Source organism: Rhinolophus ferrumequinum, chromosome 25, assembly GCF_004115265.2.
Source record: "Rhinolophus ferrumequinum isolate MPI-CBG mRhiFer1 chromosome 25, mRhiFer1_v1.p, whole genome shotgun sequence".
Classification (NCBI taxonomy): domain Eukaryota; kingdom Metazoa; phylum Chordata; class Mammalia; order Chiroptera; family Rhinolophidae; genus Rhinolophus; species Rhinolophus ferrumequinum.
In genome coordinates this window covers 18,866,537-18,885,280 of record NC_046308.1, presented here as the reverse complement: position 1 = coordinate 18,885,280, position 18,744 = coordinate 18,866,537, and the positions used below count along the sequence as shown (strand labels likewise).

Genomic DNA, 18,744 nt, shown 5'->3' with positions numbered 1-18,744 from the left:
TCTTCTTGTAAGGGTACCAGTCCTATTGGATTAGGGCTCTACCCTCATGACCTCATTTAACCTTAATTACCTCCCTAAAGACTCTATCTCCAAATACAGTCACATTGTGGGGTTAGGGCATCAACATATAAATTTGGGGTAAGGGAGAAATACAATGCAGTTCATAATAGTGTTTAAGCCTATAGGTTATGTCATCTGCAATATCCTGAAATGTGAAGTAGCTGCCCAAACACTAGGGGTGAGGAGCAATTCATTCTCATTTGCCCAGGTCTTCCCTAGTTTTAGCACTGAAAGCGCAATGTTTTCCATCTCAGGCAAATTGGGACAATTGTCACCCTACATAGCAGTCCTTTGATGACCAAAACTAAACCAATGGAACACCAAAACAACTTGCTCAGGATTCTGTGGCTTAGTATTACAGAAAACATATGGACTCTGGAGTTAAGTTCTAGGTTTAAATCCTGGCTCTACCACTGACTAGCTATGACTCTGAGCAACTCACCTCATCTGTTTTCTTGCCATTAAAATAGGCATCAGAATAGCTATTTGTAAAATTCCCATGTGAATTGGAGAGATTTATGTAAAAACATGGTTAAAAATAGTTGTTGTTATCGTTACATGCAATTTGGGGGACTCAACCAACAGTGATTTTTTTTCAGACAAGACACATGGGGATTTCCTAAGTCCCGGATCCCTAGCTTGATATTTTGATACTGTAGCTACGTGCCAGGGCCTGTGTGTGTGGGGGGGGGGGGGGCAGGGGTCTGTCTGGTTTCCCTAGGACAGAGCTGCTTAGAAAATTGAAGCTTAGGTTACCATTTCTAAAATGGTATCTAAAAACCCCTTGTTTATTTTTTATTATTATGTTTTAAAGGAGGGCTCAGCTCAAAGTGGCCCATGTGGGGATCGAACCGGAAACCTTGGTGTTAGCAGCACCATGCTCTAACCAACTGAGCTAACCAGCCACCCCTAAAGACCCCTTGTTTAAATGTGACCACACTACACTGTCTTAGCACTTTTTAAAACAAATAAAAACAATATATGGTCATGGAAAGAGAACTGACTCTGGGTGGTGAACACACAATGTGATATATAGATAATATATTACAGAATTGTACACCCGAAATATATGTTACTTTATTAAAATTGTCACCCCAATAAACTTTAAAAAAAAAGAAATCAGTCCTGTGATAGGTGAAGATGGTTGCCGCAGATGAGCTGTGGACCCTAAGCTGAAGAGCTGACTTTGGGCTGAACTTTGAAGAGGCACTTGCTCATTCTCTGAGAATCACCATTTGGTTTCTAGCATAGGAACCACCCCTTCAGTCACTATATTATTCCGAACTCTTCTGGTTGCAAATGACAAAGATATGCCAAATGAGATTTGGCAAAGGGGACTTCATTGGCTCAAAAAATGGCCATAAAGCCATGGAAAGGAACACCAAAATCAGGGGCTTGAAATCTACCCTGACTCTCTAGGTATCTTTCTGTCCATCTACCGTGTTTCCCTGAAAATAAGATGTAGCTGGACCATCAGCTCTATTGCATCTTTTGGAGCAAAAATTAATATAAGACCCAGTCTGATATATCAAAGTAAGACCAGCTACTTATTTTCGGGGAAACACTGTATCTCACCCTCTCTCACAGACTAGCTTTCCCACAAGGCTGGAAAAATGGCAGCCCACAACTACTAATTCCCACATCCTCCCACATTCTACAAGAAGAAGAGTACCAGCCACTCTCATTGGTCTCAAGTTTAAAATGACAGGAAAGGGCTCTCATTGGCTCAGCTGGGGCCAGGTGACCATCCTTGAACCACCCACCAGTGACCAGTGGTAATTAGAAAATGTGGTGGCTCTGAGAACCATCTGGTTGGGGCAGGAAAAGAAGCAAGTCCCAGGAGGAGAGAGGTGCTAAGAAAACAACAAGGATTCATGACAGTCCTTAAGTTAGAAGCCACACAGGAATTTTACAGTAAAGACGCCACATAAATCCACAAGAACACCGCTTTCAAAATTGTGTCTGGAGGAGCATGTCGGGAGTCCAGTTAAGTGACTATTGACATGTTGTTCCCAATATGGTAACTGTTGTCTTCACTACAGGTGAGTCAGCTACATATGGACACTCATCCAGAAGGCTCATTCCTCCTTACAAAAAAGGATATATGCAACTCTCTAGACTGTTCAGTGTCTTTAGAACCTCACCTGTTCCCAAACATCAGTATGCATTAGAAATCAAGTAGGTCTTGGCCTTTCCCAGACCTGCCTCTCAGATCCCGATTCAATGGTCTAGGGTGGAATCAAGGAATCTGCATTTTTATAAGGCTCCCAGCCACTGTGGATGTACGAGATCTACGAACCACGCTAAGAAACCATGCACCAGGCCACCTGTCTACAAGATCATAAAAATAAAGCATCTATCACACTGCCTGGCTTGTGCTCAGGAAATAGTACAAAAGAGGCCATGTACCTGGTCCCAGACCTGCAAGAGACTCGATGCTCGGTCTTGAGTGTGCCATCTAGACCTCCCCTGGCCCTGTCCCCCCGCCTGCCCAGGGGAAGAGAAGAAATAGCAGCAGCATTTTCATTTCATAAGCACTTGGTTTTATTGCACAGAAGCAATTGAAAGTGGACTCCAGTGGAAAAGTGCGCCCTGCCATGATTCAGTGGCCACTGCCCAGCCCCTCCCACTCCAGCTCTTCCAGAATGGAGAGCTCTGGGCAAGGACCTGACCACTCCTTTGGAAAACAGAAGGCATTCGGGAATAGGTTAAGACATCTCAAGCATAATGTGTTTCTAACTGCTCATTCATTATTGCGGTCGTCTGTCAGTTGCACATACAGGAAATAAATGCACTTATTTGGAAAGGAGGGGGCAGTTTTTACAGTCAAGTGTTTACGTGTGGCATTCGGCATAGATCACATTCCGCTACATAAGCTATCATAACATAATGGTCCATCGCCTGGGGAGGGTTTGGGGCGTGGGACGGCCCTCTGTTGCTAACAGTGCTAACAGAAATTCCTGTTTGGTGAAGGAGGGCCCCATCATCTAAGCAGAGTTTTCTTCTTACATAAAGGAAAGGGAGAAAAAAAATGGAAATTTGTGATGCTGACCCTTGAGCTCCCAGACCCTCCTGAGTTTCTTTGGCTGTTCTGAGGTTTCTTTCTTCCTACCTTACTTCTCCCCCTTGGCGGCCTTGTCTTCTGTGGCCTTCTCTGGTGGCCTGCTGTCTTTCTGGTCCGTGCTAGAGGACTTCTCAGCCTTTTCTGTCTTGGCTTTGCCAGGTGTGGGGGCCTCCTTGCTGGGCTCTTCCTTGGCCTGGGCCTCTGGTTTGGGTTTCTCCTCAGGCTTCTTGGCTTCCATGGCCTTCTCCTGCTTGGCTTCTTTTTTCTCGGGTGCTGCTGGCGTCTCTTCCTTCTTTGGCTTTTCCGGCTCCTTCTCTGCTGCTTTGCTGGGTTCTTTGGCCTTGGCATCATCTGGTTCCTTCTTGTCCACCTCTGTCTTCTCTGGGGGTTTGGCCTCTTCCTTCACCTTGGCAGGAGCCTCCTTCTCTGGAGTCACTGCTTTTTTCTGATCTTCAGGTTCTTCTTTCTTGGCTTCCACTTTGGATTCCTTGGGCTTCTCTACAGCAGGTTCCTTCTTCTCCTGGACCTCGGGCTTTGGAGCCTCCTTCTTAGGCACCTCGTCTTTCTTGCTGTCCTTCTCAGTTTTTGGTGTGGCTGGAGCTTTCTCTTCCTCTACCTTCTTTGGGGGCTCTTGGACTTTCACCTCCTGGGGTTTCTCTTCTTCCTTCATGGGGGACTTGGCCTCTTCCTTCTTTGAGACCTCCTTCTCAGGAGCCTTGGCCTCTTCCTTTACGGGAGATTTGCTCTTCTCTGGGGACTTGGCCTCTTCCTTGATGGGGCTTTTGGCCTTTTCAGGGGATTTGATGTCTGCAGGGGATCTTACTTCCTCCTTCACTGAGGTCTTGGCTTCTGGGGACTTCACATCAGGAGTTTTGGCCTTCTCAGGGGACTTGGCTTCTTCCTTCACCGGGGACTTGGCCTTCTCTGGGGACTTGACCTCCACGGGGGATTTGACCTTCTCTGGGGACTTGACCTCCACTGGGGACTTGGCCTTCTCTGGGGACTTGACCTTCTCTGGGGACTTGACCTCCACTGGGGACTTGACCTCCACTGGGGTCTTGGCCTTCTCAGGGGACTTCACCTCAGCTGGCGATTTTGCTGCTTCTTTCACAGGGGACTTGGCCTTGGCTGGGGACTTGGCTGCTTCCTTCTCTGGTGACTTGGGGACATCTTTCTCTGGGGATGCAGCCTCTTCTGCTGCTTCTTCTCCTTCTTCTACTTCCTCTTCTTCTCCCCCTTCCTCCTCTTCATCCTCCTCCTCTTTGGCCTCTTTCTCCTCTTCTTCAGTCACTTCTTCAGTCACTTGGATCTCCTCTGTCTGTTCCTCCACAATCACAGTTTCCTTCTCTGACTTTTCTACCACCTTGATCTTTTCTTCGCTTTTGACCTTTATGTGAGTGGACGTGGAAGGGATTTTGGGGAGTCCTTCCGGAAGGGAGAAGGGACTCGGGCCAAAGCCAATCCGACACTCTTCCCCCTCCAGGAGTTTCCTGCAGAATGGATAATGGAACACATTACTATGAACTCAGAGCACAGTGATGAGTTTGGGATCCTCCTGGTTTCCTCTGAAGGTCCACTGCGTCCTACGATACGGACTTTGGCAGAGGAAGGAATGTGAACGATGGGCACTTTGAGAATGGAGAAAGCCACTTAGCAAATGACCCCAGGAACCACCTAGAATCCGAACCCCAATGGCATTGCTCTTGTTTAATGCAGTTAAGGCTGCAACTTACGCAATAACACACCTTGTTTTTTCTTAAAAAGAGGCCCTCAAGAGAAAGTGCCTACATTAACAAAAGTTACATTTATTGTCCCTCAACTAAAGTGTTGTTCAAGAGAAAGTTAAGAGCTTGAGCAAACAATGTCACACTTATCCATTTGAGTTTATGAGGTCTAACAATGTTCTTATTTGAATTTCAAGGGTCTCCCGTCCCCTTGTATTCTTCATCCTTTGGGTTTTAGGAATTGGGTGATGCAACAGTTTCTACTCTTTGCTACCCCACTTGATGTGTAGCTTTGGCCAAGCCACCCAAACTCTTTAAGCCTCAGTTTCCTCTTTGGTAAAAAGAGGGTCATAAGAGTCCCTACACCTCAGAGGGTTGTTTCAAGATGATGACTAAAAAGGACCTGGAAATGCCTGCCTCAGAGTCAGTGTCCTTTGCAAACTGGATGACATACAAAGCACTCAGGGATCTCACGACAGTGCACATTCTGATTCAGTAGGTCTGGGGGTGGGGAAGCTGAGCGTACATCTCTCTAACGAGTGCTCATGAACCAAGTATTGAGTAGCAGGACTACAGACTGGAGTCAAGATATGGGAAGTGAAGGGTCACAGACAGCAACTTGGACAGGTCCTCATGGGATCAGTTCTGCTCCTTGGCAGGAAACTGCTAAGCTGGGAGGTCTCATGGTTACCAGTCACTGAGGAATTTCTCTGTGGCAACCCAGTGGCAACCTGCGTTACCTGGATCAGCTCATGAACAGGATTAGCTTCTCCCAACAACCCCATGAGTCAGTACTATAATCACTCCCCTTTTATTTCTCCAGAAAATAACTGCTCAGAGACGTAAGAAATTTTAAGAGAGAGAGTTGTAAAGGCCCCTGACAACTCAAGTACCTCCTTTCCCTCCAAAGCCGGCTTTGGTTAGCTGGATTTGGGGAAGGGGGTAAGGAGCTTTTAACCCACTAAGTCCTTGTCAGAATGAAAATAAGCCACTCTCAAGATTTTTGTCTCAAAGAAAGTAGAATGGTGGCTGCCAGGGCTGGAAGAGGGGAGGAAAGGGGAATAGGGCGGTATTGTTTAATGAGCAGAGTTTCAGTCTGAGATGACGAAAATATTCTGGAGACAGATGGTGGTGATGGTTGTACAATAATGTAAATGAACTTCATGCCACTGAGCTATATATTTAAAAATGTTTAAAATGGTTTATTTTATATTATATACATTTTACCACAATTAAAAAAAAAAAAAGACAAGCAGGCTGCCTCGCTGGGGGCTTGAGACTCCAGGCTTAGCTCCTCATAAGAATACAAGGGCTCCCCGCCACGCTGAAGGCACCCTGGCCCACCTCACCTGTAAGCGGCAATTTCAATATCCAGAGCCATCTTGACATTGAGCAGGTCTTGGTATTCTCGGAGCTGGGCTGCCATCTCCCACTTGGTGTTCCTCAGCTCGGCGTCCAGCTGCTGGATGGCTTCCTGGGGAGGAGGGGTCACATACCCGTCAATCACCAGCCAAAGGCTGGCCCTCAGCAGCTGGGGCAGGCCGTGCAAACCCAAAGCAGTCCTGTCGACCCACGCTGCTGGGGCTAACACACACCCTGTCAGAGCTGTGGGGGCCTCATTCCTGGACATGGAAACCACCTGGAGCAACAATCCAGCTATGTATACAACCTCAGCCTGGAGAATGGTCTGGAATGAAAAACACTAGACACCAACAATAGTTATCACTGGTCAGTGGGATGATGGGTGAATTTATACAGATCTCTTCAGCTTAGAAAATGCTCAGTGGGAACAGAGCTTTGTCTGCTTTGGCTCCCTATTGGTTCCCCAATTCTCCAAAGTGCCTGCCACATAGTAAGGGTTCCAGAAGCATCAGCCTGCCACATAGTAAGGGTTCCAGAAGCATCAGTTATTGACAACTGAAACAATACACAGAAGCACAGAATGTAAATATGATTTGAAGCTTCTCCCCTGTTCTCAGGCCCATTTAACCACTGCTTAAAGTAAACTATCATGGCTGATTTTTATTGCCTCCCGTTTGCTTCCTACAATGCTAATTTTTCTACTACCACCACATACTATTTGCATAGGTTCTTTAAAAGTGATGTTTTCTTTTGCCATTTGTCTTTAATGGGGAATCTGTCAAGGCCTTTCCCAGGCTACCCACACTCACAGACACTGGTTATTGTTTACTGAATGCCCACTGTGACCAAACCCTGCTGGGAACATTTACACTCATCTCTTAAAAAGTTTGTCTGTTTTTTTAACCTTCACAGCTCTGCAAAGGAGGCATTTTTTTTTCTTTTCTTTTTCTTTGAAGGAATTCAGATTCAGAGAGGCAGGTAAATTTCCTGGGGTCACACAGCTAGACAGGCATACTGGTACCCCGGTATGTCTGACTCAAAGGCCTATAGTCTTGACCACCACAATCCTGCTCAGAGAAGGGCAATGATTTGTCCAGGGTCACCCAAACACGTGAGGCAGTCTGGCGCTCTGCCCCACCCTGCCCACCTGGTAGGATGCAATGTCAGCCTGATGACGTTCCTCCAGCTCAGAGCGCTGCCTCTCCAACGAGTCCTTGGTGCCTTTGAGTGCCTCCAGCTCTGTGGTCCTGGACTGAAGCTGGCGCCGGTACTCAGTTATCTCCTCCTGTGCTGAGCGCATGGCGTCTGTGTTCACCTTGGCTGCCTCTGACAGTCGGTCCAGCCTCACTGGGGGAGAAAGGAACAGGGAATGAGGTTAGACACACCTGGCTATGGGTTCCAAGACCCCGATCCAGAAGGTAACACACATGGGTTGAGAACCTACTGGGTGCTGGGTGTCGTTCTGGATGCTTAACTCACCTTGTCCTATATGGTAGGCAAAAGACTACTGCCCAAGGTCACCCAACTAGTGAATGGCAAAGCTGGAATTCAAATCTAGTGTCTAGCTGGCTCCCAAGATCAGACTCTGTCTCCCCCAACTCAGGCAGGATCCAGAAACCCTTCAGTGCAGAGGAAAACCCCATTTCTGGGCCTAATGCCTGGTTCAGTTCCCTAGCAAGAGCTGGGAGTTCAGATGTGAAACCTGGCTTAACTCTAAACTTCTGGTTCGGTTTCATTATGAACTTGTAGCTGAACAAGTTCATGAGTCTTTGACCTTTGAAGGCATGAGGATGCTGTGAGCTCCCACGCAGCCCCTTTCTTGCAAGTTTCTGCTGTGCAGAGACCAAAGTCACTGCAGAGCCTGGGGCCTGCAGGCCAGCTCCTCTGTCCCTTCTCATTCTTTAGCACTGGAGCCCCGGAGCCAGTGGCAGCACACTTGGCCCATGCAAGCAAAGGGCTGCTGGTTCCCAGACCTTCAGGGGCCAGTAGAGGTCTAGAGCCTAGTCTACATCTCCTGAAAGTGAACATCCTGAATACGGAGATCGTGACACCCAGGACCTGAGTCAGGAGTGGGAGAGGAAGAAGGGAAGCCAGCTGGGTGGACCAGAAGTCCTGGGATGGTCTGCCTGTGTGAAGGGCAAAGATTTGCTCTGGGAGGAGCCTTGCTGCAGAGATGGGGGAGGAGACAGTTCTGCCGCTGCAGAGGAGCAGAAAAGGAACGGGAAAAGCCATGAATCCAAATCCCAGCTTTCATGGCTTTCCCTGCTAGTGCTGGCAAAGATTTAGAAACCATCCTGGTGGGTGAGGATTGTTATCCTCTGGATCACAGACACATCTGAAAATCACTGAAACGTCTGCACCCTCCCCCAAGAACAAGCACAAAGTTTTACAATTTCGGGGGGGATCATGGAGCTCCCCAAAGTAAGAAGCTCAGCTGGTCCACCTCCAACTTTCAACCTAAATAAAACTGAAAACCAGAGAGGGCAAGTGTTGGTGAAGGTCACCCTGAATCTGCTGGAAACAGCTTCAGAGCTGCTGCAGCAGCAATCTAGCTGACTCAGGGCAGCATGTAGTTGGGGGAGGGAGGCGGACTTGAGAAGCTCCCAGTTTCGTGAGAGAGGAGAGGGGACATTAAGGGGCTCACCCACCGCCTCAGTCTCAGGTGCCAACTGGTTGTGGTGATGGTCGCCTCACACACACACACCATCTCCCCCACCCCTGGAAAAACGATGTGAGAATGCCCCACATCTCTCTGCATGTAGTGGGGAGAAGCCTGGTACCGGTCAGAAGAATGGTGTCCCCTGCAGTGTACAGGAAAGGGGGATGGGCAGCTTTGGGCAGCGAAGGCAGGTTACTTTGAAGGACAGAGTCCCCAGCGCCTGTGACCACAAGCCAGGATTTCTTTGAAGCTGTAGAGGGAACCTGATGGAAAGGGGCCTAGGAGTGGGGTGACCTCACCTGGGTGGGGGAAAGCAGAGGGGACCCAGGGTTAAAGGACAGACATAAAGACCCTGGAGGAGAACAGCCAAAGGAGAAGCCAGAGTGTGTGTGGGAGAGAGGAGGGGACGGCCGAGGTGTCCCAGAGTAAAACCGTTATTTAAGGGACATGCACTTTGCCTAGGAAAGCTGAGTAGCGCACCCTCCAGTCCAGCCACCTCCACGCAGAGTCCACCAGCGTCCCCTGGCGTCACGCCACCCCGCTCCTCGCTGCTGGACCAACAGGGGGCACCCCCTCCTCCCCACCTCCGCGCGCTTGCGAACCTCGGAACCACTCCTCGGATTGCAACGTGCTCTGCACCGCGTGGCCTTCAAGCTGCGCGCGGATTTCGCGCAGCGCCGACGTCACATCGCATTTGAGAGCGTCGCGCGCGTCGGCTTGTGCCTGCGCCTGCGCGGCGCCGCAGCCCTGGATCTGGCCGAGCAGCTCGCCCACCTCCTCCTGGTGGAGGCGCCGCAAGTAGCCGCACTCCTCCTGAAGGGCTTGCGCCTTCTTCTGCAGCTCCACGCGCGCTGCCTCGGCCTCCTGCGCAAAGCGCGCGAGTGCGCGCGCCGCCGCCTCAGCCTCCTCGCGCTGTCGGGCCTCGTCGTCCAGGCGCTGGCGCACGTGTGCGATGTCTTCCAGCAGGTGCTCTTGCTCCAGGCGCAGCTGGCCGCGCGCCGCCCCCAGGCGCAGCACGACGCCGCGCATTTCCTGTACCTCGCGCTCGTACAGCTCGCCCATGGCGGCGCGGCCCGCCTGCTGCTGCCTCAGCGCCGCAGCCTCGCCCTCCAAGTTGCGGTTGTGCGCCTCGAGCTGTCGCACCTTGTCGATGTAGCCGGCGAAGCGGTCATTCAGCACCTGCAACTGCTCCTTCTCGCTGCGCGCCGCCACTGCCGCCACCACGCAGCCCTCCGGTCCGTTGCTCAGCGTGTCTAGCGAGTCGGTGCTCGAAGCGACTATTGCGCCGCGGAAGCGGCTCGGCGAGGCAGACACGGAGCTCACGGACGTCCGTGCCCACGAGTGGAAGCCGCTCGACGAGCCTGCTGCCGAGCGCGCTCCGCCCTTGCGGGCCAGCGGGTAGTGCAGGCTGCCACCTCCGTGCAGCGAAGCGAACGGGGCGCCCAGCAGCGCGTCCGCGCCGCTGAAACTCATCATGGCTGGAGCAGGTGCGGCCGCCGGAGGAGGGGGAGACCAGATCCGAGCCGGGACGGGGCGGGCGGCACTGCGGCAGCATTCGGACACTCGCCCTTTTATAGCAGCCCGACCGGGTCCAGCCCCTCGGCAGTTGGGGGGGGTGTGGAGGGGGGCCCCGCCCTCTCCGCCTCCTCCCCCGCGCCCCGGGGCCGGTCTGCTCCGCCGCAGTGAGAAGGGCGGGGCAGGAGGGGCCAAGGAGTGAAGGGGAATCCGCGCGGCGTCAGAAGAGCTGCGCGCCCCCCCAGGTCAGGTCAGGATGTAGGGGACTCCCTGAGTGGACTGGTGGGGACCCTGGGGTGCGGCTTGTAAAAACCTGCTACTGTAGTCGGAAAAAGAGAAGGGACTTGAAATTGGGAGAAGACAAAAAGAGCTGATGGGAACAAGGGCACGGTGCTTTCGGGATGGAGCGATGGAAGACTGTAGTTAGTAGGATGAGGGGACCCCTGAATGAGATAGAGGTCACAAGATTTTCCTAACAATTAGAGGCGTTCAAAATAGGGGGTGCAGAGTGTCTGCAGCCGCCAGAGAATAGGGGAGGGAGCAAGGCAATCCTGAATGGAGGCATGGTGGATGCTACAGAGGTTAGAGTTGGAGGACTTCTGCATGGAGGTACACTGTTCCCCTAATAGCTAGAGGGGCCACCAGGAGAGGGCTCAAGAAACTCTGCTTGCAGCTCCGGATTAGGGGAACGGGACCTGGAATTGGGGAGGGTGGCAAGGCTACCCTGAATTGGGGGAAGGGGAGACACTGCAGAGGATGGAGAGAGGGAAGCGCAGATGGGGGACACAGTGGTCTCCGCAGGATAGGAAGTGGGAGACCCTGCAGCCAGCCCCAGCAGGAGGGACCCTCAGGGTAGGGGACAGGGGGTCCTCTGCATACACAGGGTCAGAAAACCCAGAGTGGGGATGCTGCGAGGCACTGGGCATGAAGTTGGGAGAGCTGGCACGTGTGTGGGGTTGGCGGGGAGTGACAGATGTGCTAGTAGCCATTCAGGCCAGGGTCTGCACACTGAGGTCGTTTCCACAGTTTGCTGGCCAGTGACCTTGGATAAGTTATGCACCCACCTCAGTTTTCCCATCTATACAAAGAGGTGCCCTAGCCCTAGGACAGACTGCAACTTGAGACCCCTGCCTAGCTCCCCAAGCAGCTGTAGCTTTGTGGGTGGGTGGGTGAGGGGTCCTCTGTCTGAAATGGGGTGGGGGAGCCCACGTGCTGCCTGTGGATATGGCAGCTGCTTTACTACAACTCGGAAATCCATCTTCCTCTCTCCCTTTCTCCTCCCCATCTCCTCAACTTCAACTTGGCATCTCTCCCCACATCCCCACGATAGGTAAGTGGGTGCCACGATAGGCATCCCTTTCCGCCCCCATAAGGCCCATTGGAGGATCATATATTACAAGGGGTCCTTGAAATCGGGGAGCTCTGCAACTGCTGGTGTTATTTGTCTTTTTCTTGGTTTTGGCTCATTTCAAATGCCTTGGGAGTGGGAGTGGTACTGCGGATGGCGCTTCAGCCCCGGGGCACGGGGGCACGGCCTGCTCCTTTTCAGGGAGAAAGGGGTTAACCTCTGCTTTTTCCTTGAGGAGGAAGAAAAGGAGGTGTGCACCTCCCCTTGCTTGACCTTAGGGCTAAACAGATGGGGGACTGAGGAGGGAGTGGGTAAATGATCTGGTGGGGTCATGCAGGGAGCCAAAGACCCAGCCCCTCAACTTTTTGCTAGAGGTCTGGTCCCTTGTTCTCTGTGAAGTTCTCCCACACACAAACCTGGACAGTTCCCCTCATCTGCTGGGAGCTGAAAGGACCCCTGGGGATGCCGGATGCTGGGAAGGAGAATCAGTGTAGACTCCCCTCCCAGATCTGAGCCTCCCTCAGGCAGTTATCTCAACCCCTCCTATGTACGTTTCCAGTTTACACTGGTTTTCCTTCTGTGGGATCCCCAAGATGGGGACAGACTATCTCCCAGGAAAGACCAGTGCCAGTTCTTTTCTGTTTGCCCTCCACCTCATTCCCAGCCCCCGAGTTCTAAGCAGACCCTCAGCGCAGGGGAAGTGACGGTGCTGTCCCTTTAACCACGTTTTGCTGGAAGGGGAGTGCGCAGGGGAAGAAGGAGGAGGGGGAGGGGGTTTCTGGTTTTGCATAGAGAAGCAGAACATGATAAAGCATTTTTCTTCCCATTTAAAGATCCAGGCATGCTCCAGCTTGCAGGGGGCAGAGAGGCTGGTTTGCAGTTGGTGCTGGGAGGATGGAGGTGAGTGTCTAGTCTGGGGCTTCTGAGAACGGCACTTTGTGGGAAAGGAGACTTGCGCAGGGCCCCCTTGCTTTCACATGGTTCCCCATTTACTTGTCGTTTTGCTTGGAATTTTGCCATTAGAGTCTTGTTCCTTTGGGCCGTTGCAATCATCGGCATAAAGCAGAGCCATCCTGTGGGTGTGAGAAGGCTGACAGGCAGCTGTCAGCAAGGGGAATGTTGGCAGGCGCCAGGTAAGAGAGGAGAGGGCCAGGATGGATTCTGTCAAGCCCAGGGAGCCACAACCATGGGCTTCCTGTGAATTCCAAGCAAGAAGTCCTAAGCATGATTCCTGTGGCTGGGAAAATGACATGAAGGTGGGAGCCCTGAGGTCAGTCCCTCAAAGGGCCCTTCAGGCTCACCTCCAGGAAGCCATCCTGGCCTCCTTTACCCTCCATATTTAGTTAATTATCCCCTCTGTGGTCTCCAGTGCTAATCCACTGCATCACACTTACCACTCTGTGTTGTCATTGGGTGAATAAAGGAATGAATAGATGGATGAATAAATTCCATCAGTTCTCCTGTCACACTTGTGGTCTAGAGGGGACTCAAAATGAGTCTGCTGTGAGTCCTTGGGTCTTGAATCACTTTTACCGTCCTCCCCTCAATTCTTGCCAATAAAAAGTGAGTAGAACAGCATGTTCATTCATCTGTCACGTGTTTACTGAGCACCTGCTATGTAAGAAGCACACGATAAACACTAGGTTACAGAACTGCATAAACCTCTAAAATTGTCTCCCTGGGAACAGGATTCTCAGATGCTTCCCAAATCCTAGTCTAGCATTTCCCAAGGCACCTTCTTCAGGATGATGATGTATTCATCCAAAAAGGAGAGGAAAACAGGGGTTTCGTGGCGAAACAGGGCTCCTAGAGCAGCTCTTGGAGCCTGGACTTGGCGATGAATGTGGGGGAAATCTCCCAAAGGTGAGTTTAGTGTGCCGGGTTCCCCAAACTAGATTGACCACAGGCACCTCTTGCCCCACAGTGTCTCCTGGGGTGGCCCACACTGAAGGACCACTCAAGAACTGGGCCTCATCCCTGCTGTCCCCCTGGGCTGCCATCTGGGCTCCTGTGGACCCCAGGGTGAGTGCTCCTCAGGAATAGGACTGCAGTGGGAAGGATGAAGCAGTACAGCTCTCTGGGAAAACCAGCCAAATACTGTTGTCATTCACTTCATTCAGCATCTACAGGATTAGACCCTATGGTGAGCACTGAGAACGCTGAAGAATGAGACCCTAGTGAGGGAGAATCCCTTCCGTGTGTATAGCAGAGAGAATTCAGCCACCACTTTCTGCTTTGTACCACCTCAAACGTGGTTCACTCGGCAAGGATCATTGTCCCTATTTTATAAATGAGTAAACTGAGGCCAGAGTGAGGATGTGAATTACCTCAGTTGAACTGGTGGCAGAGCAGAGGTGAACCCAGTGTTTCAAATCATCCAGGCCTAAGCTGGTGTTGGACACACAGGGTAGAAACCCATCTCTCTGACACAATAGAAGTCTAGATCCCTTTAGCGTAGAGGAATGAGAGACCCCCAGAGAGGGAACAGGCAGCTGGCTGAGGTTGAGGTTTGGCTTCTGACAGGTTGCTCACCTGAGAGTCCCTGTGACCTGTGACCCAAGGTCAGCACGCCTTTACACGGGGCTCACTTCCCTGCCTGGGAATTCTGCACCATTGTGTCACCTCTCTGGGGAACAGCATGCGGCTACTGTTTGGGGTGCATGTGCTAAACTCATTCTTCTGATTGATATTTCTCCATAGAACTTGACCTTTTCTAACATGGGAAATTATATCTTGTCTCCTCTCATAAGAGTGCGGATTTTTTGTCTGTTTTATTCACTGCCAATTTTCCCAGCGCTTGGAACAATGGCTGGCAGACAGTAGGTGCTTAACAACTAGTTACCAAAGGACTGTGCCCCCCTTGGAGAGGCAGAGGATCACCCCGGACATTTCAGCACCAGGCAGCTGGACAGTTCCCGGCCTGCTGAGCCCTTGAGGGAGGCCTCGCACGATGGCCGCGAAAGAAGGCCTTGAAAGTGTGGCGCCGCCCTCAGGCTTGGAGCCTCCCAGCTGGAGCTGTGCAGCTCCTTTGCTGAGGCTCAAGCCCTACCCACTCCATCGCCTGCAAACTCACCCCACTCCTAGTATTTCTTTTTTGAGTTCAGCAGTTATTTTTATGTATACATAAAGTCCTGAGCATTTCTCTTTCCCCGTGTTTCTCCTGCCCTTTAGTGTTCATCGTGACCCATATTCTCCGTATCTCCCTCTTTTGCCCTCTTCTTTCCCCACTTCTTTCCCTTTCTCCTCTCTGTTCCTTCTCCCCCTATCACATCCCTCCTTCTTTCCCCTAATACCTCTGTTCTCCTTATCCCTTCTCACCCTCCTTCATCCTCCTCCCCCTCCTTAGAGGTGTCCTACTTTTGCAGGACTTGAATCTGATTTATAGGAAAGGGGAGACAGCTTCCCTCCCCCTACTCTATTTATGAAGCAAACATTAAAAACTGAACTACATCAGTTTTGCATAAGCCTCCCCTTCCTAGTGTCCACGCACAGTCTTACCCTCTAGGGGACCATCCCTGCAGCTGATGAAAGCCTGAAGCAGGCCTGCCTGCCTGCCTGCCCAGCTTCTGCAGCCCTGGGACAGCACCTGATGGGCAGCTGAATTCTGCCACAAAGGTCAGGAGCTGGTGGGTGGATTTATAGATCCACCCCATCTCTCCCACTTCAGTTGTCTTAGCGGGCAATGACGGATGAATGATTCTCAGGCTGTGTAGTTCCTCAGACTGGGAATGAGACTGGTCTTTCCTACTGGACCCATTCTAGCAGCTGGGTGAGGCTTGCCAAGGTACACGTGCTCTAGGGCTATCATGCTTGTTACCAGAGCAAGAGGCTAGGCAACCATAGGAATGAAAGCTCTCATCTAAGGAGGGGAGAAGGTGCCTCTGCTTTTACTCGTGGCCTCTCTCATTCCTGCAACTCTATGAAGTAGACACTGTTATTATCCCCACTTCATGCTCTGGGAAATGAAGGCCCAGAAAGGTTGGATAACTTGCCCCAGGCTACACGGCTGTTAAGTGGTGGAGCTGAGGTTCGAACAGAGGTCTCATGGGCTCTGCAGCAGGTATACTCATCTGCAAGATTGTGCCACCACCTCTCATGTTCATAGGAAGGCCCTACTGGGTCCCCACGGGATCATTGCTTTAGATCTAGACCCCGCACTTTCCTGGTTCCATCATACATGGTAGGAGCTTTGCTCTGAGGATTGCTTCTGACCCCTTTGTGGAAGAAAGGGGGGTTGAGAACTAACATAGTCTTGGAGCGAGGAGGCTTTCCAGAGAGTACAGTCAGGAAGTTGAAATGATGGCCAGCTAGCTTTCTTTTTATGTATTAATACTATTATTTTTGAAAGACTGAGATTTATTTTTTTTAAATTTTATTAGGTAGCTGTTTTTCCCAGGACCCGTCAGCTCCAAGTCAAGTCGTTGTCCTTCAATCTAGTTGTAGAGGCCGCAGCTCAGCTCCAAGTTCAGTCGCCATTTTCAATCTAGTTGCAGGGGACACAGCCCACCATCCCATGTGGTAATTGAACTGGCAACCTTGTTAGAGTACGCGCTCTAACCAACTGAGCTAATGGGCCACCCCCCAACTCGCTTTCTTGATGACCTGGCTTAAGGAGACAAATAAGTAGAAAGCAGTCATGGAGGCATGAATGATTCTCACAGTGTAGATCTTGAGTCATTGAGAAGAGTATTTTGGCAAGAATTTTGCTCTGTGAGATGAGCACCTGCCTACTGTGTGCTGGCTGCTTACATCCATGGTGGCTGTACCAACTCCACTAGGTCTGCAGGGTCATCCTCCAATACGGAGTAGGACCTCAAGATCAAAGGAAGAAAATGACCTGCCAAGGACACAGAACAAGGTGGTGGAGCTGGGGCTCCCACCTAGGCCTCCTGCACTGCCCAGTATCCACACTGGCTCTCAGAAAAAAAGGTTTCAGTGATACCTCATCTCTTTATTCTACAGGAGAAGGTAATCCACATTTTAGAAAGATTCTATGCCAAAGTATTTAAGTGGGGGCATTGGGGCTTGAGGAAAGAACTGTCACTTGGATAAAAGTTCATTCCTGATGGTCAATGGTGGCAGGTAAACGAGGAGTTACTGGCCTTTCAGAGAGGCCCCTACAAGTGGGTACAGCCCTGAGCTTGCTGCACGTGAAGCTTGCCTTGCTTGGGAGCAGCTACACCTCAGCTTGTTTCCTTTGCAGTCAGGCTGCATGAGGATACACAGGGCCTGGCGGCAGCCTGGCATCACCCAAAAGCAGCAAACACTGGCAGCGGGGTGGGAGGCGGGAGGGGCGGGGGATGGGGGAGGTGTCAGGAAAGATTCTGAAACCTCTGCCTCAGCCTTGATCCAGGCGCTGGCCATGGACAGAAGACTGCAGGAGCCCAGAGCAGACCTGGGCTGGGGACTCGGGCACACACATCAGGGAAAGCTCTTCTGGGTGCCTGAACTGCCTCCTGGCTTCCAGGGAGGTCAGTGGAGGAAGGAGAAGACAAAGCTGACCTTGAGGTCTTTACTGACTTTTAGGGGAAGTTAGTGGAGATAATGTGCTTTCTATTGATATTAAAAAAAAAATAATTCTGCCTCAGTATTGGTTGCCAATGCAAATTCCTGGGTCTACCCAGATCCTCTGAGTCAGAATCTGTAGTGGGGGGCCCAAGGGCTGTGCATTCTGAGCTAGTGTCACTACAGGAGAACTGCCTCTTTGATCTGGCCTCAACTACACTTCCAAGTTCACTAATTGAGCTACCATTAAGTGTTAATTAAGTCTTTTACATAGATTATCTCATTTAGGTGTCACATCCACTCTAAGAGGCTTTGGTGAGCAAATTGAGGTTTGGAGACTTTAAATTACTTGCCAAGCACAAAACTTCACAGTCTGTCTCTAGAACACCCCCCTGTTGCATTTCCCTATCTTTGCTCATGCCCAGACCACTCCCGGGAACGTGTTCCTCCCTCAGCTCTCCAGTCCAAGCCTTCCTCATCCTCCGTGTCCTCTCCTTTCTGGTTTCTCGTACCCTGCTCATCATCTAAGCGCATGTGCTGGCACCCAGATGATGGCATATGCTGGAGTCTGATGCCTGTGCCTTCTGACCCTTCCTAGATTAGGAGCCTGTGGGTGCAGGAAGTGATCCAAGCACCTGGGGCTCAGGATGTGTGCGCAGTGGGTGAAGAAAGGGTGGGGACATACACACTTGAAGCAAAGACAGAAGGACACACGAATGTTCTCTGGTGGTGGCTTAGGAGGGTGCAGAGCTGGAAGGAATGGACAGAAAGAGCTGGTATGCCCTCCCCTGCCCAAATATCTCTCTGCCCAAATCTCTTCTGCTTTCCAGGCCCACCTCCATGAAATTCTTTTTTTCATAAATTTTATTGGGGAATATTGGGGAACAGTATGTTTCTTCAGGGCCCATCAGCTCCAAGTCGTCGTCCTTCAATCTAGCTGTGGAGGGCGCAGCTCAGCTCCAAGTCCAGTTGCCATTTTTCAATCTTTAGTTGCAGGGGGCATAGCCCACCATCCCAGGAGGGAATTGAGTTGGCAACCTTGTTGTTGAGGGCTTGTGTGCTAACCAACTGAGCCATCTGGCCGCCCTGAAATTCTTGATTCTGCCATATTTGCTCACACCCTGAACTTTCTTGTCTGAAATTCTTTCCCCCACCCCAATATGCACCGGCCCACCCTTCACAGAACTTGTCTTTATCCTTCAGCTATGCCATGTTACTGTCTCCTTCAGGGAGCTTTCCCTAACCCCCAGGGTTTTGATAGCAGCTTCTTTTGGCCTCCGCAGCCCCCTGCCTTTCCCTCATTGTGGCCTAACACTGTGTTCTAAAGGACTATCTGTCTCCTAACTGGACTTTGAGATCCATAAAGTCAAGAACTGTCTCTTATTCAATGTTGAATCTCTAGGGCCTGGTACCAGAGTATTAGCTAGTGAAGTTTGTTAAATGAATAAATGCCAATCAGTGGTGACTTCCTGTAGACTATAGTCCACCTTATACATCTAATTATAAA

The 18,744-nt window shown here is 51.0% G+C and overlaps 1 protein-coding gene across 1 annotated transcript; it reads right to left on the bottom strand.

The window, feature by feature from the left end:
• Nucleotides 1-2,580: 2,580 nt before the first annotated feature.
• Nucleotides 2,581-10,434, bottom strand: NEFH (neurofilament heavy chain). Its single transcript, XM_033098032.1, has 4 exons — nt 9,472-10,434; nt 7,358-7,557; nt 6,198-6,322; nt 2,581-4,614 (listed from the first exon to the last, which is right to left on the bottom strand). Exons 1-4 carry the CDS (start codon nt 10,343-10,345, stop codon nt 3,174-3,176), a joined length of 2,640 nt encoding a protein of 879 aa, XP_032953923.1. The 5' UTR covers nt 10,346-10,434; the 3' UTR covers nt 2,581-3,173.
• Between the last annotated feature and the right edge of the window lie 8,310 nt (nt 10,435-18,744).

What these genes read in the sequence shown, in the direction of transcription:
- NEFH (XM_033098032.1), bottom strand. Translation starts at nt 10,345, where the DNA reads ATGATGAGTTTCAGCGGCGCGGACGCGCTGCTGGGCGCCCCGTTCGCT. An exon ending in ATCCGAGGAGTGGTTCCGAG is followed by an intron (nt 7,558 to 9,471) that starts GTTCGCAAGCGC and finishes TTTCTCCCCCAG; the next exon opens with TGAGGCTGGACCGACTGTCA. An exon ending in ATTGAAATTGCCGCTTACAG is followed by an intron (nt 4,615 to 6,197) that starts GTGAGGTGGGCC and finishes TCCATTCTGCAG; the next exon opens with GAAACTCCTGGAGGGGGAAG.